At 40.2% G+C, this 15528-nt stretch overlaps 1 protein-coding gene across 1 annotated transcript in view; it reads right to left on the reverse strand.

Moving 5' to 3' along the window:
* The window catches only part of sorcs3a (sortilin related VPS10 domain containing receptor 3a), a 602075-nt gene that overhangs the window by 141056 nt on the left and 445491 nt on the right, over positions 1 to 15528 (reverse strand). Inside the window, exon 5 of the mRNA XM_060898283.1 lies at positions 2644 to 2717. Within this exon, the coding sequence (XP_060754266.1) occupies positions 2644 to 2717 (74 nt within the window). The remainder of the gene's footprint in view (positions 1 to 2643; positions 2718 to 15528) is intronic.

Genomic DNA, 15528 nt, shown 5'->3' on the forward strand with positions numbered 1-15528 from the left:
CCTAATTAGTAACTCATTAGCAAAAAAATTTAACAAAACAACAACCAAGTTTTGTGTGGAGTGATGAGTTCTTTCAAACAAAACAATCGGAACGGAAATCCGTGGAGAACTGACAAAGGAGATACGATTTGACGATACGAATTAGCGATGACGGATGCCATGCCATGGCAACAGCTCATCGGCCTTATGGCCAGATGAGCTAAATATATTAACAGTTCATGATATGCTCAAAAAAAAAAAAAAAAACACTGATATCACCTTTTTGCCCCATTCTGCCCTATGACTGGCTGATTGAACAATCACACGAATGAGCAAGTGTATATGTTAACATGTTAACTCATTTGTACAAAAGGTCAGGTTTCCCTTTCCTGTAAGTTTTGTCTCTTCCACTGAAACATGCACATAGAGTGGTGCTTGAAAGTTTGTGAACCCTTTAGAATTTTCTATATTTCTGCATAAATATGACCTAAAACATCATCAGATTTTCACACAAGTCCTAAAAGTAGATAAAGAGAACCCAGTTAAACAAATGAGACAAAAATATTATACTTGGCCATTTATTTATTGAGGAAAATGATCCAATATTACATATCTGTGAGTGGCAAAAGTATGTGAACCTTTGCTTTCAGTATCTGGTGTGACCCCCTTGTGCAGCAATAACTACAACTAAACATTTGTGGTAACTGTTGATCAGTCCTGCACACCGGCTTGGAGGAATTTTAGCCCGTTCCTCCGTACAGAACAGCTTCAACTCTGGGATGTTGGTGGGTTTCCTCACATGAACTGCTCGCTTCAGGTCCTTCCACAGCATTTTGATTGGATTAAGGTCAGGACTTTGACTTGGCCATTCCAGAACATTAACTTTTATTCTTCTTTAACCATTCTTTGGTAGAACGACTTGTGTGCTTAGGGTCGTTGTCTTGCTGCATGACCCATTTTCTCCTGAGAATCAGTTCATGGACAGATGTCCTGACATTTTCCTTTAGAATTCTCTGGTATAATTCAGAATTCATTGTTCCATCAATGATGGCAAGCCGTCCTGGCCCAGATGCAGCAAAACAGGCCCAAACCATGATACTACCACCACCATGTTTCACAGATGGGATAAGGTTCTTATGCTGGAATGCAGTGTTTTCCTTTCTCCAAACATAACGCTTCTCATTTAAACCAAAAGGTTCTATTTTGGTCTCATCCAGCCACAAAACTTTTTTCCAATAGCCTTCTGGCTTGTCCATGTGATCTTTAGCAAACTGCAGATGAGCAGCAATGTTCTTTTTGGAAAGCAGTGGCTTTCTCCTTGCAACCCTGCCATGCACACCATTGTTTTTCAGTGTTCTCCTGATGGTGGACTCATGAACATTAACATTAGCCAATGTGAGAGAGACCTTCAGTTGCTTAGAAGTTACCCTGGGGTCCTTTGTGACCTCGCCAACTATTACATGCCTTGCTCTTGGAGTGATCTTTGTTGGTCGACCACTCCTGGGGAGGGTAACAATGGTCTTGAATTTCCTCCATTTGTACACAATCTGTCTGACTGTGTATTGGTGGAGTCCAAACTCTTTAGAGATGGTTTTGTAACCTTTTCCAGCCTGATGAGCATCAACAACGCTTTTTCTGAGGTCCTCAGAAATCTCCTTTGTTCGTGCCATGATACACTTCCACAAACATGTGTTGTGAAGATCAGACTTCGATAGATCCCTGTTCTTTAAATAAAACAGGGTGCCCACTCACACCTGATTGTCATCCCATTGATTGAAAACACCTGACTCTAATTTCACCTTCAAATTAACTGCTAATCCTAGAGGTTCACATACTTTTGCCACTCACAGATATGTAATATTGGATCATTTTCCTCAATAAATAAATGACCAAGTATAATATTTTTGTCTCATTTGTTTAACTGGGTTCTCTTTATCTACTTTTAGGACTTGTGTGAAAATCTGATGATGTTTTAGGTCATATTTATGCAGAAATATAGACAATTATAAAGGGTTCACAAACTTTCAAGCACCACTGTAGGCTGCCATTAAACATTTAAATGCTATTCTGCTGCACTCTGTTATATAAAAAAGGAATGCAAATGATGAAACACATTTAGGTTGCTGTGGCATAAAGAGTTGTCTTTATATACAACTCTTAATCTAGATTTTAATGTCTCTATCACTGCTTAGTGATGGAAGAAAGAGCAGAGAGAGAATGAGAATGAGTCAATGATAAACTTCATAGCCTCGCCTTATTACACTTTTAGTGTTATGCAGCTGTATATTTTCTCTCATTTCTTCTTTCTTCACTGAGAAGGACCTCTTTGCATCATGGGATTCGATCTATGTGGGACAGAAATTCACCCCATATGTGCCTATTTTCACAAACCCCGTGTACAATGTGGAGATTCAGTGGGATGAGGAGGAAAAAAAAGTCAGTATCACAAAACTGTGCTTTTGACACAAAACAAACCCCAAACAAGCAATTTGCAAGCTCTACATGCCAAAGCTAAAACAACAATGCTGCAACCAGTCCGACAGTTTGCGCCACATCCTATAATTTGTCTTTACGCTGCATGAGAATTGCTCTGCTGAGATGGTGTCTGCAATAACCTGAGCATGATATTGCATTCTGAAATGTGCCATGAGGTGTGTAACCTACCAGTAGAAGCGGTTGGGGGTCACTCGCTCGTGAACGAGATGCCACTTCCGTCCAAAGTCAAACGAGCTGTACAACTGAGAGAGAGAGAGAGAGAGAGGAAGGAGAAAGCAGTGGTCGTTAAAATCCTATCACTAAAGTCTGCATGCTCCGTTCACCCAGAGCAACAGGACGGTAGATACTTCTACAGTTCACTGCACTTTCTCTGATTAAATCCAATTAGCCAGCATGATTTAGATTTTATTATAGCAACAGAAAGCTTGAACCAATGGGGTGAGATGGTATATGAAACTCAGGATTTGGGCGATAAAGCACAAACCTTGCAGTTGGTTTGTGGGGACATCATTAAAGCCAAGCTGTTCTAATTAATAGACTGATATATACTTTAGTCAGATGGGACAGCTGGCATTTCAAAGATGGCTATAAAAGAAATAAAGGTGATGCACAGTAAAATAAGTGCTTTGCTGTTTGGGTAATATTAAAGCCAGCTTCCTTTAATATTGCTTCTTCATGGCATGTCGTGATAGCAGTGCATTTGGCTTACCTCGGTTGCTTACTTCAGTTGGGAAATCAGAGCTCAGAATTATGTCATTTTTAACCTCTGAGCATTAAAGCTATAAAGTGGCAAAAACCACAGACGCAACAAGCCCGCGAGCTAAGTGTGAAGAATGTTTTTTTACCTCCGCAAAGCAGTGAACTGTGAAGAATGTTATTTACCTCTGCAAAACAGTGAACTGTATGATCAATGTTATAGATTTAACAAGCTAATATTTCTGTTTGCTTTTTGATCGAAAGGAAACACGTGTATGTACAGCATAACATTTCAAGCAAAGAGGTGCTACTGTGTTTACTGTGCAGCCATGTTGATTTGATGTCACTTGCTGAATTTGGAGTTGAGGACATCAACCTAAGGTCCAGAGTAGGAATTCTAAGACGAGGGGGTGTTGGAAATGATGGGTTATGACCTTTAGTTGAATGCAGCAAAATTGCATATGAATACAATACTAAAGCTGTAATTTTATAAATCTGATGTTTATGCTTCTCAAGCGACTTTCAAATTACGGTGGTGTAGTGGTTAGCACTGTTGCCTCACAGCAAGAAGGTTCTGGGTTCAAACCCAGTGGTTGACAGGGGCCTTACTGTGTGGGGTTTGCATGTTCTCCCCGTGTCTGCGTGGGTTTCCTCCGGGTGCTCCAGTTTCCCCCCACAGTCCAAAGACATGGTGAGGTTAACATGGGGTGGGCTTGGGCTGAAGGTTGTGCTGAAATGCCCTTGAGCAAGGCACCGAAACCCAACTGCTCCCTGGGTGCTGTAGCATAGCTGCCCACTGCTCTGGGTATGTGTGTGTGCTCATTGCTCACTTGTGTGTGTGTTCATTGTTTCAGATGGGTTAAATGCAGAGGATGAATTTCACTGTGCTTGAGTATACATGTGATAAATAAAGGCCTCTTATCTTATTATTCATAAGAATATATTTATTTATTTTTACTTTTTTTAACTTTTACATTGTGCGGCCGAAATGAGTTTCCTTCGCAGGGTGGCTGGGCGCTCCCTTAGAGATAGGGTGAGAAGCACAGTCACTCGGGAGGAGCTCAGAGTAGAGCCGCTGCTGCTCCACATCGAGAGGAATCAGCTGAGGTGGCTCGGGCATCTTTTTCGGATGCCTCCTGGACACCTCCCTGGGGAGGTGTTCCAGGCATGTCCCCCCGGGAGGAGGCCCCGGGGAAGACCCAGGACACGCTGGAGGGACTATGTCTCTCGGCTGGCCTGGGAACGCCTCGGTGTTCTTCCCGAGGAGCTGGCCGAGGTGTCTGGGAAAAGGGAAGTTTGGGCTTCCCTGCTTAGACTGCTGCCTCCGCGACCCGGTCCCGGATAAAGCGGAAGAAGACGAGACGAGACATTGTGTTCAACATTAATTTTTTTCTTACATTTAAAACTTTGGGCGGCACGGTGGTGTAGTGGTTAGCGCTGTCGCCTCACAGCAAGAAGGTCCTGGGTTCGAGCCCCGGGGCCGGCGAGGGCCTTTCTGTGTGGAGTTTGCATGTTCTCCCCGTGTCCGCGTGGGTTTCCTCCGGGTGCTCCGGTTTCCCCCACAGTCCAAAGACATGCAGGTTAGGTTAACTGGTGACTCTAAATTGACCGTAGGCGTGAATGTGAGTGTGAATGGTTGTCTGTGTCTATGTATCAGCCCTTTGATGACCTGGCGACTTGTCCAGGGTGTACCCCGCCTTTCGCCCGTAGTCAGCTGGGATAGGCTCCAGCTTGCCTGCGACCCTGTAGAAGGATAAAGCGGCTAGAGATAATGAGATGAGATTTAAAACTTTTTTTTTAAATATATGTACATACAATGCCAGTCAAAATTAAAATGAAAAGATACTTCATGTCTTAAAGTAATCTTGGAATGTCATTGCTCTTTACTTAGTTGAGTGGTTCTTGACATAATATGGATTACTACAATTGTGGTATAGGGCTATTTACTGTATTTTTATTATTTACTATTTACTGTTTTATCTCAAACACATTAAGAAAACAAGAGATTGCATTAATTAACTTTTGACAAGGCACAACTGTTAACTGAAAAGCATTCCAGGTGACGACCTCATGAAGCTGGTTAAGATAATGCCAATAGTGTGCAAAGCGTCATCAAGGTAAACACTGGCTACTTTGAAGAATCTAAAATATGAAACATATTTTTAATAACCCTTTTGTTCTTACTACATAATTCCACACACATTCCATATGTTATTTCATCATTAAAAGCATAAAAAAACACACTGAATTTGAAGGTGTGTCCAAACCTTTCACTGGTGTATATATGTGTGTGTGCATGTATACAACCTCAATTCCAAAAAAGTTGGGACGCTGTGTAAACTGTAAATAAAAATGTGATAATTTGCAAATCATGGAAACCCTATATTTCACTGAAAACAATACAAACACAACATATCAAATGTTGAAACTGAAATTTTTTTTTAAATATATGCTCATTTTGGGCGGCACGGTGGTGTAGTGGTTAGCGCTGTCGCCTCACAGCAAGAAGGTCCTGGGTTCAAGCCCCGTGGCCGGCGAGGGCCTTTCTGTGTGGAGTTTGCATGTTCTCCCCGTGTCCGCGTGGGTTTCCTCTGGGTGCTCCGGTTTCCCCCACAGTCCAAAGACATGCAGGTTAGGTTAACTGGTGACTCTAAATTGACCGTAGGTGTGAATGTGAGTGTGAATGGTTGTATGTGTCAGCCCTGTGATGACCTGGCGACTTGTCCAGGGTGTACCCCGCCTTTTGCCCGTAGTCAGCTGGGATAGGCTCCAGCTTGCCTGCGACCCTGTAGAAGGATAAAGCGGCTAGAGATAATGAGATGAGATGCTCATTTTGAATTTGATGTCAGCAACACATTCAGAAAAGTTGGGACAAGGACAACAAAAGACTGAAAAAATTGTCATGCTGGGAAAAAAAAAAAAAACTAAGTTAATTGGTACGTAACAGGTCAGTAACATGACTGGGTAAAAAGAGCATCCCAAAGAGGCGGAGTCTCTCAAAAGTAAAGATGGTGAGGGGTTCACCACTCTGTGAAAGACTGCATGGGCAAACAGTGCAATAATTTAAGAATAACATTCCTCAATGTAAAATTGCAAAGTATAATTAAAAGTTTCAGAGATTCTGGAGAAATCTCTGTCTGCAAGAGACAAGGCTGAAAACTGACATTGGATGCCTGTGATCTTCAGGCCCTCAGGAGACACTGCATTAAAAGCAGACACGTGTCTGTAGTGGCTCAGGAACACTTCAGAAAACCATCATCTGTGAAAACAGTTCATTACTACATCCACAAATGCAAGTTAAAACCAGATATAAACAATATCTAGAAACACCACCCGCCTTCTCTGGGCCTGAGCTCTTTTACAATGGACTAAGGCGAAGTGGAAAATCGTCCCAAGGTCTGACCAATCAAAAGTAGAAATTCTTTTCAGAAATCATGGACACCACGTCCTCCAGGCTAAAGAGGAGAGGGACCATCCGGCTTGTTATCAACGCACAGTTCAAAAGCCAGCATCTGTGATGGTATGAGTGTGCATCAGTGCACATGACATGGGTAGCTTGTACATCTGGGAAGGCATCATTAATGCTGAATGATATATATACATTTCAGAGCAGTATGCTGCCATCCAGACAAAATCTTTTTCAGGGAAGGCCTTCCTTCTTTCAGCAAGACAATGCCAAACCACTTTTTGCACATATTAAAACTGCATGGATCTGTAGTAAAAGAGTCCAGGTGCTAAACTGGCCTGCCTGCAGTCCAGACCTGTCTCCCATTTAAAACTTTTGGTGGATTAGAAAGCACAGAATACAACAAAGGAGACCCTGAACTGTTGAGCAACTGAAATTGTACCGTACATCAGGCAAGAATGGGACAACATTTCTCAAAGCTACAGCAATTGGTCTCCTTAGGTCCCAAAAGTTTACAGAATGTTGTTAAAAGTAGAGGTGATGCAACACAGTGGTAAACATGCCCCGTCCCAACTTTTCTGAAACATGTTGTTGACATCAGATTCAAAATGAGCATATATTTTTCAAAAAACAATAACATTTCTCAGTTTCAACAATTGATATGTTGTCTTTGTCCTATTTTCAATGAAATATAGGGTTTCCATGATTTGCAAATGATTGCATTCTGTTTTTATTTACAGTTTACATAGCACCCCAACTTTTTTGGAATTGGAGTTGTATATCATAAATTTGGACACCCCTACTCATTCTGAGGTCTTTCTGCATTTGGACTATTTTCTACCTTGTAGAACAATACTGATGACATCAAAGCTATGAAATAACCTACTGTATTAAACATGCAGACAGACTTTTCTTTATCACTCCACTCTGAAGTCCTTTATTTTGCTTTAGCAGAACATCCTGGAGCATTTTTTCTCTCTTATACCACAGTGTGGCAGTGAGGGTCGAGCATCAATTGCAGACAGAGAGGAGGTGGGTTGAACCAGCAGGTACGGTAATGTGTGACGATTCGCACCTGTGTCTCATTACTACCAGCTTACTTATGTGTGTTTCTTTATGCTTTAAGTGACTGCCATGAGCCAGAGAGAGAGACAGTGGCATGGCGGGCAGAGCTTGCTGGGCACCTCCCCTACCCACACACACCCACGCACACACCCACATGCATGCAGCAGCATGATCTTGACCTTGTATGAGGTGAAAGCTGTGAGTTACTGGCATCCTTTTTGGGTTGCATTTTCTTTTTTTTGACATTTTTGACATTTTTGAAAGTGCACTGAGAAGCTACTGCTGGAAAATAAAAGTGAGCCTGGAGCCCTGCTGAAATTCCTCCTGGATCCTGAGTCTTCCTCCACACCTTTAAACACCGGGCCTTACACACAGCAATTTGACAATGTGAACAATGTCTTAGTGTCTCAGCTATAAACATTCATTCCCTCACAAGCCTCTGTTTTTTTTCCCCCCTCTAATCTAAAAGTTAATGAGAAAAATAAAATCTGTTACATTACAGAGAAATTGCAAAGTCTTGTCGACTTGTCAGAAAACACTGCTACAAAGTGCTGACACTGGAGAATCCTTCCAAAAAATACGACATACGGCTTTGGAGGAAAAAAAAATAGAAACAACAGAGAAAGTCTCACTATATCAACGATAATACCAGTTTTAAAAAGTCTACATGAAAGCTCTGTCATGCAAGTTCCTGTGAAAGTTGTTCCCTTCAACTTTTATTTCTATTATCTCTGTTGTGTATATATATATATATATATATATATATATATATATATATATATATATATATATATATATTAGTGCTGTCAAGCGATTAAAATATTTAATCGCGATTAATGTCGCGACTGTCATAGTTAACTCGCGATTAATCGCAATTTAATCGCACATTTTTGTCACACGAAAAACCATTATAATTCTCTTACCAGCATAAAAAAGTGAATGGGCTTGTTTTGTACCAATGTTTTTCTTATTGCAAAGCATAACACGTCTTGACACAGCCACTGCAAACTGAAACCTAAGCTGAGCACCGTGGCTCTTCGTCCCGAGACTAACAAGAGAACCATGAGTGAAGGAATCTACTGCTTGAGTTAGTCTATCAGAGAGACAGGTTACACAGTGACGGTAGGCTTGACATGCTTGATTATAATATAAAGTACACTATTATATTAACTTTAAGTTGTTCGTTGATAAATATTGCATTGAATCTGATCTTTACTGTTTCAGCTCACTTAACACATTTTGTACTTTTACACTTTCTGCCTGTTGATGCGTTGCGCTGTCCAATCAGAGGCGGCCAAATTTGCATATTACAGGAAGGATTTCTGGGATAGCATTGAGTTTACAGTTCAGAGGGATCTGGCTTCTTTAGACGCTGTCTTCTTAAAACTGAATAAATATTTAAAAAGAGCCAAATGAGCCAGTCTTTTGAATGGCTCTTTTCAAAGAACGGATCACAAAGATGCGGATCCCATCAAAGAGCCATAAATCCCATCTCTACTAGCACGCCCTGCCCGCGCTGGTTCTTTGAGGGAGGAGGGCAGAGGACTCTGGCTGTGCGGAGCGTGGCTAGCTGCTATCGTTTTTCTAAGCAAAGTCTCTGTTCCAAGTTCCTGGCAGTTTCAAAAGCTTATGAAAAACCTACATCATGTCACAGAGCGTTAATCTCACGATAAAAAAATTATCGCCGTTAAAATTGAGTCAAGTTAACGCGTTAATAACGCGACATTTTTGACAGCACTAATATATATATATATATATATATATATATATATATATATATATATATATATATCCCCTTATTTCTTATATCACAGCAAAGTCCCTGGTTTTGAATTAACACCCAGAGTGTTTATATTGGTCCAATTGGAATTACCACATGGAATGAGGTTACAAGAATGACACACCGTACACAGCAAATTCCTCAGTGTTGAAGTAACACCCAGAGTGTTTATATTGGTCCAATTGGACCAATATAAACACTCTGGGTGTTAATTCAACACTGAGGAATTTGCTGTGTACAGTGTGTCATTCTTGTAACCTCATTCCATGTGTGTTCCGTATATTGTTTCAAAGTTTTGGTGTCTTCAGTATTATTCTGCAGTGTAGAAAATGGTAATACAAAAAGAACCTATGAATGAGTAGGGGTGTATAAACTTTTGACTGGTATGGCCAGTGCTTTAAGTGAAAAAAAAAAAAAAAGTGCCAGTACTCCCCATATTCAGCTGTTGGCATATGAGTCGGGCGGCTACATATCTTACACCCAAGCTTTTTGTCTTAACAAATAAGCCAGTCAGTCTGTGAGCAAAAATACTGTACTTGATCCTTTGACCAACAGTCTGTCCATTCATATTGAAGGAGGTTATTGTTAACGTCGCAGTTTGCTGGCGTATCGGTAGCAACAGGCGTTGCTATAGCAACAGGCTCTTTGCTGTTAGCAGACGCGCTAGTGTAAGCTTGCCGCTCCCAACCTGCATTTTCTGCCACGGTAGAATTTGTCTGTCGAAGAGCTGCGTCACCATCCGACTCCGTTTCAACTCTCATTCTCTTTGTGACCTTCTGTAGCCGTGCCAACATTACTGTCCTGTTTTTGTTTCTTTGTTTTTCCCATTTGTTGTTTCCGACTTCTCCATGAACAAGCAAGTGAGCGTCACGTAGTCCCGTGAGCATCGAGAGAGTCGAGCGTCACGTAGTGCACCCTGGGTAATGTAGTTTAAATGTTATAAATTAATCACCAAGAGGCACTCTGATATGGAGAGGACAGGAAAGGGTACTGTGAGCTTGTGAGAAGTCTCGGTATGCTGTAAAAAGTTCCAGTATACCAGGGGTTAAAATCTAGAAGTGGCGGTACTACGTACCGGTGCATACTGGCCCACTTAAAGCACTGGGTATGGCATATATACTACAAATCACTGATACTGTATAAATCACTTAAGGATTTAATTTGCATTTTAAACATCTACCTCTTCCTTTGGTTCATTACACATCTTGTATTCATTGTCTATGCAAAAATAAATAAATAAATACATACATAAATAAATAGGTCTATATGAAACATCTGTCATACAAGTCCTTGTGAAAGTCGTTCAGACAAGAATGAGCACATTAATATCGGCTAAACCTGTGATTTGCTTTGCAGCCAAAATTCTGGCTGCACAATGCTGTGTTATAATCATTTATAAATATGTTATAAGCCCAGGACATAATGTTCATAAATCCACAGTGAGAAATGAGTCCTCCTTTCTTATATTTGTAACCCAAGGCCTCAAGCCGTGTATATGGAGACATCAATTCTCAGCCTGAGTGGACCGAATTGGACATGCTAAGCTACAAGTACACACTGAAATTGACGATTCTCTGGTGAGATGCTCTCCAGGGGATTCCTAATGGATGAGGCAAGCATCTGCTGTGGATTCGGTCTAGAACAACCGTGATTTACAGCTATGCCTCAGTCTGCCTCACGCCATTCTCTTGGAAGGGCACTTGACTACTTCTAGACTTTCCAAAGAGTTAAATCAGGAAGTCAGCACCAACAGGATCTCTTTCTACACAGTTTCTCATTAGATAAGCTAATTAATTTTGCTTGCTAGATGAAACAGATGGGACACACTGAAATGTCTTCTGTAAATACAGAAATGGAGCGACTTAATCAAAAGCTTTAACAACATGCAGTCATGGTATAATTGCAAAACAAACTATTAAACCAAGAACAATGGAGCAGCACTTAACACAGTCCTGAAGTGTGTGTCTTCATGGAGCAGCACTTGGGAAGTACAATAGATAGTATAAAGACAGGTAGAATCAAAAACACATCAATGTTGATCATTCAAACTGAATCCTTGGACTGGGCGTTTGATAATACAGTACACCACAGCATTTTCAGCGATTGAATCGTATTGGTCAGAAGGTGTTGATTCATGTTCTATAACAGCACAACTCAAAAATGATCTCTGTTACAAGATTTATATTTATAGTAATGTGCTCAAGGGATGTAACAGCATGTGAATACATTGTTTGGAGCGAATAGATCATTTGTTGTAAACATATGAAGAATAGGAGGTACACAATTTACTTTTTGTTTTTAAGATGGCTTTTTGAGACTAGAGATGGGCATTGAGATCCTATGGGAAGAAACAAAGCACAAAAAAGTCAAGAGTGGGATTGTAGCTTCAGGGCCTGAATGATGGATTCAATTAGGCTGCTACTTACACATTTAACAATTATTCACTGAAGGCAAAGTAAATATCGGTGAATAATAACCGAGATGAAGTCCAGGTTATTATTCACTGATATTCACTGAGCCTGAGGCGGATAACTGTTGAAGTATAAATACGTAGGTGATTATTGTTTTTAAAATTAAAAATTGTATTAATATATATATATATATATATATATATATATATATATATATATATACACACACACACACACACACGTATATATTTCAAACTTCAAAAAGCGGCATGCAAATATAATGCACGCAGACTTGTGTCACTTATCTATGCTGACTCACATACAATACTTTGTTTTGAAATCGATAAAATAAATCACAATTCCACATTACCTTTGAACAGTTTTAGACCAAACTTCATAACATATTTAGTGCTTTTAGGAACAGCATTTTCTTTTGTAATTTGTAATTCTTCCTCACTTACAGTAACAAAGTGATTGCCAGCCATTTCACCAAGTCGCCCGAGGTGATTATTGAGAAACAGTCTGAATTTCTCAACCAATCAGCGCATGCGATTTTTATCTGACGTCCCTGTCGGGGTGTCAAAAAAGTAGGGCCCAATTACGCCAGCAGCGGTCATGGCGCACCACACATTCAGGAGAAAAATAATCCATTAGTGTTCACATAATTTTGACTAACTCTGTATACATACATATTATATATATGTATGGCGGAGTATGTTGCTGAACCAACCGAGGATGAAATAAAAACTCTACTTGAAAGCAAAACCCCCAAAAATACACAAAAAAGCAACAAAATATGGAATAAAAGTATTTGATGGTAAGAATGTATCTTTTTAAAAATTATTTTTCAAGAATTATTATTATTATAGCATTTTTCACAAATTGTTCATCATTTCGCTGGTTTGTTTACATTCTAAGCGGAAATGATTTTGTCACACGTTTTGCATAAAGTTTTTTATTTATTGAATTTCCCAGAAAATAAAAGTAAAAATGCTCTGTTTCTCAAAATCCAGTGAATGTGGATAGAATAAAACAGTTACTCCATGAAACTGAATTGTACATAAGCTGATAGCTGATGAGGAGTGTATTAAAAATCAAGAATTATTATTATTGCACTTTTCACAAATTGCTACTCTCATTTTACTGGTTTACACCACAAGTTGGCCTAGTGGTTAGCGTGTCCACCTCCCAACTGGGAGATCGTGAGTTCTACTCGCGGTCGGGTCATACCAAAGACCATCATAAAAATGGTACCGTCTAGCAAGGCACACTGCAATACAGATGCGAGTGAGAAAGTCAAACTCTCGCGGTTACCAGAGGACTAGCCCCCCACTGTAATCATGGCTGTACAGGCAAGAGGCCAAGGGCTATCGAAACGGAGCTTGGCGCTACACCCATACACCTTAAAGTGCTGGTTAGTACTGGGACAGGAGACTGCCTGGGAAGACCAGATTCCGGTGTGAGAGGGACTTTGACTGGTTTGTTTACATTCTAAGCGGAAATGATTTTGTCAGACATTTTGTATAAAGTTTTGCTTTATTGAATTTGTTTCTCAAAATCCAGTGAATGCAGATAGAATAAAACAGTTATTCCACTCAATCTTGTCATACATGGCTTATAGCCAATAGCCAACTCAGCACTGTGCGCTTCGTCAGCTATCAGCTCATATATGACTCGATTTCGTGGAATAACGGTTTTACACACATGCATATAATGTAAAACAATATATATATATATATATATATATATATATATATATATATATATATATATATATATATATATATCATCTCATTATCTCTAGCCGCTTTATCCTGTTCTACAGGGTCGCAGGCAAGCTGGAGCCTATCCCAGCTGACTACGGGCGAAAGGCGGGGTACACCCTGGACAAGTCGCCAGGTCATCACAGGGCTAACACATAGACACAGACAACCATTCACACTCACACCTATGGTCAATTTAGAGTCACCAGTTAACCTAACCTGCATGTCTTTGGACTGTGGGGGAAACCGGAGCACCCAGAGGAAACCCACGCGGACTCGGGAAGAACATGCAAACTCCACACAGAAAGGCCCTCGCCGGCCACGGGGCTTGAACCCAGACCTTCTTGCTGTGAGGCGACAGCGCTAACCACTACACCACCGTGCCACCCATATATAATTCCCCTTTTTTGGGGGGTGGGCAGAACCAACTATCACAGGCAGGTACAAACAAACAAAAATCTAAGGATTTAAAAAAAAAAAAAACACAGTCCCATCTCCAGATGTGACCAGTTACAAGTGATGCAGCTGAGGTTGAGGAACTGTCAGTTAGAATTTACACCCCATGCTGATAATTCATTTGAACCTCCATTTTCCCCTCCAGTGTTTCTGGGTGCAGAGGGGTAGGGTTCACAAAAACAAACAAACAAACAAACAAACAAACAAACAAACAAACAAACAAACAAACAAACAACACCTTCTAGTTTATTTTCATTTGGTTTTAAAGCCAAATACGGGGTCCAGATATGAATATCAGGAGTGCTGAAAATCCAGAAACAGATAGTGCCATTGCATAACACCCCTAATACATTGCCATAGTAACATGCTTTACATTATTAACCTCACAAGAAAGAAAAAAAACATGCTTTGTTAGAAAGAAGAAAAGAGGGTTGGTGAGGGAACAACAAAATACAGCAGCTTGTTTTTCAGATGTCTGTTTTAACTACAAAATCATACTGTCTTACTTCGATTAATAAACAGTCCCATTTGTAATCACAAGCAAATTATTGTGGTATTAGAGGAATAAAAACTTCATTTCATAAAATGTGCTGTTATTGGAATATTATTCACTTCATGTCAGGCTGCATCACAAGCACACACTCCATTGTGTTTTCTTCTGTATAAAAATAGATTCTAATAATTACTTGCACTGGATTTGTACTCTGTGTGTGGCATCAGTAAATGTCAGAAAGTTTATTAAAGTTAAAAGAATGCAATGAGTCGACATTAACTATTGTCATTAAGTACAATAACTCTGTCTTTGCCTAATAAGGTGCTGTGCTATGTGACATGACGTTAAAGTACATGACATATGAAAGCTAGCATGACCCATCCATGTTGCCTTACACATGACCTAATTTCCAGTGATCTAATTGGCTTTCCGCATGCCCAGGCACAATTAATGACAGAGGCCTGTTTCTTTTCCTATTACGCTGATTGATGCTACTCCGTCTCCCTTTGGTACGCTCTGCGTGTGCTGTAATTTTAGTCACGCACTGAGGAGGCACAGACTGAGCTCAGCTCTGGCCTATTTAATCACTGTATACAGATTATTATAAATGGCTTCTCTGGGTATAGTGGGTTCCACTGGAGGTGTATCTATCACCCTCAGGCTAGCAAACAGGTGTTGGATGAAACTTCAGGAGAGATTAGCAGCTAACATTGTTCTCGTTACCACTTGAAAGTACTGCGACTCTCAAGCAATAAAAGCGCCAAGTCTCTCCTTGCCAACGGGAAATGAGGTAGAATAGATAAAACACAGGAATATATAATGTTGATATATGATCCTCTGGTATATTAAGTACCATTGGAAACTAAAATGACAACTTGGACAAATTTAACAGCACATTTGCTTAGGAAAGGATTTTTCCCCTCTCAATGGGACAATATCGAGCAAGATCAGATGATGGATCCCATTACTATTAGATCCTTTGC

The sequence above is a fragment of the Neoarius graeffei genome, chromosome 18, assembly GCF_027579695.1.
Source record: "Neoarius graeffei isolate fNeoGra1 chromosome 18, fNeoGra1.pri, whole genome shotgun sequence".
Taxonomy (NCBI): Eukaryota; Metazoa; Chordata; class Actinopteri; order Siluriformes; family Ariidae; genus Neoarius; species Neoarius graeffei.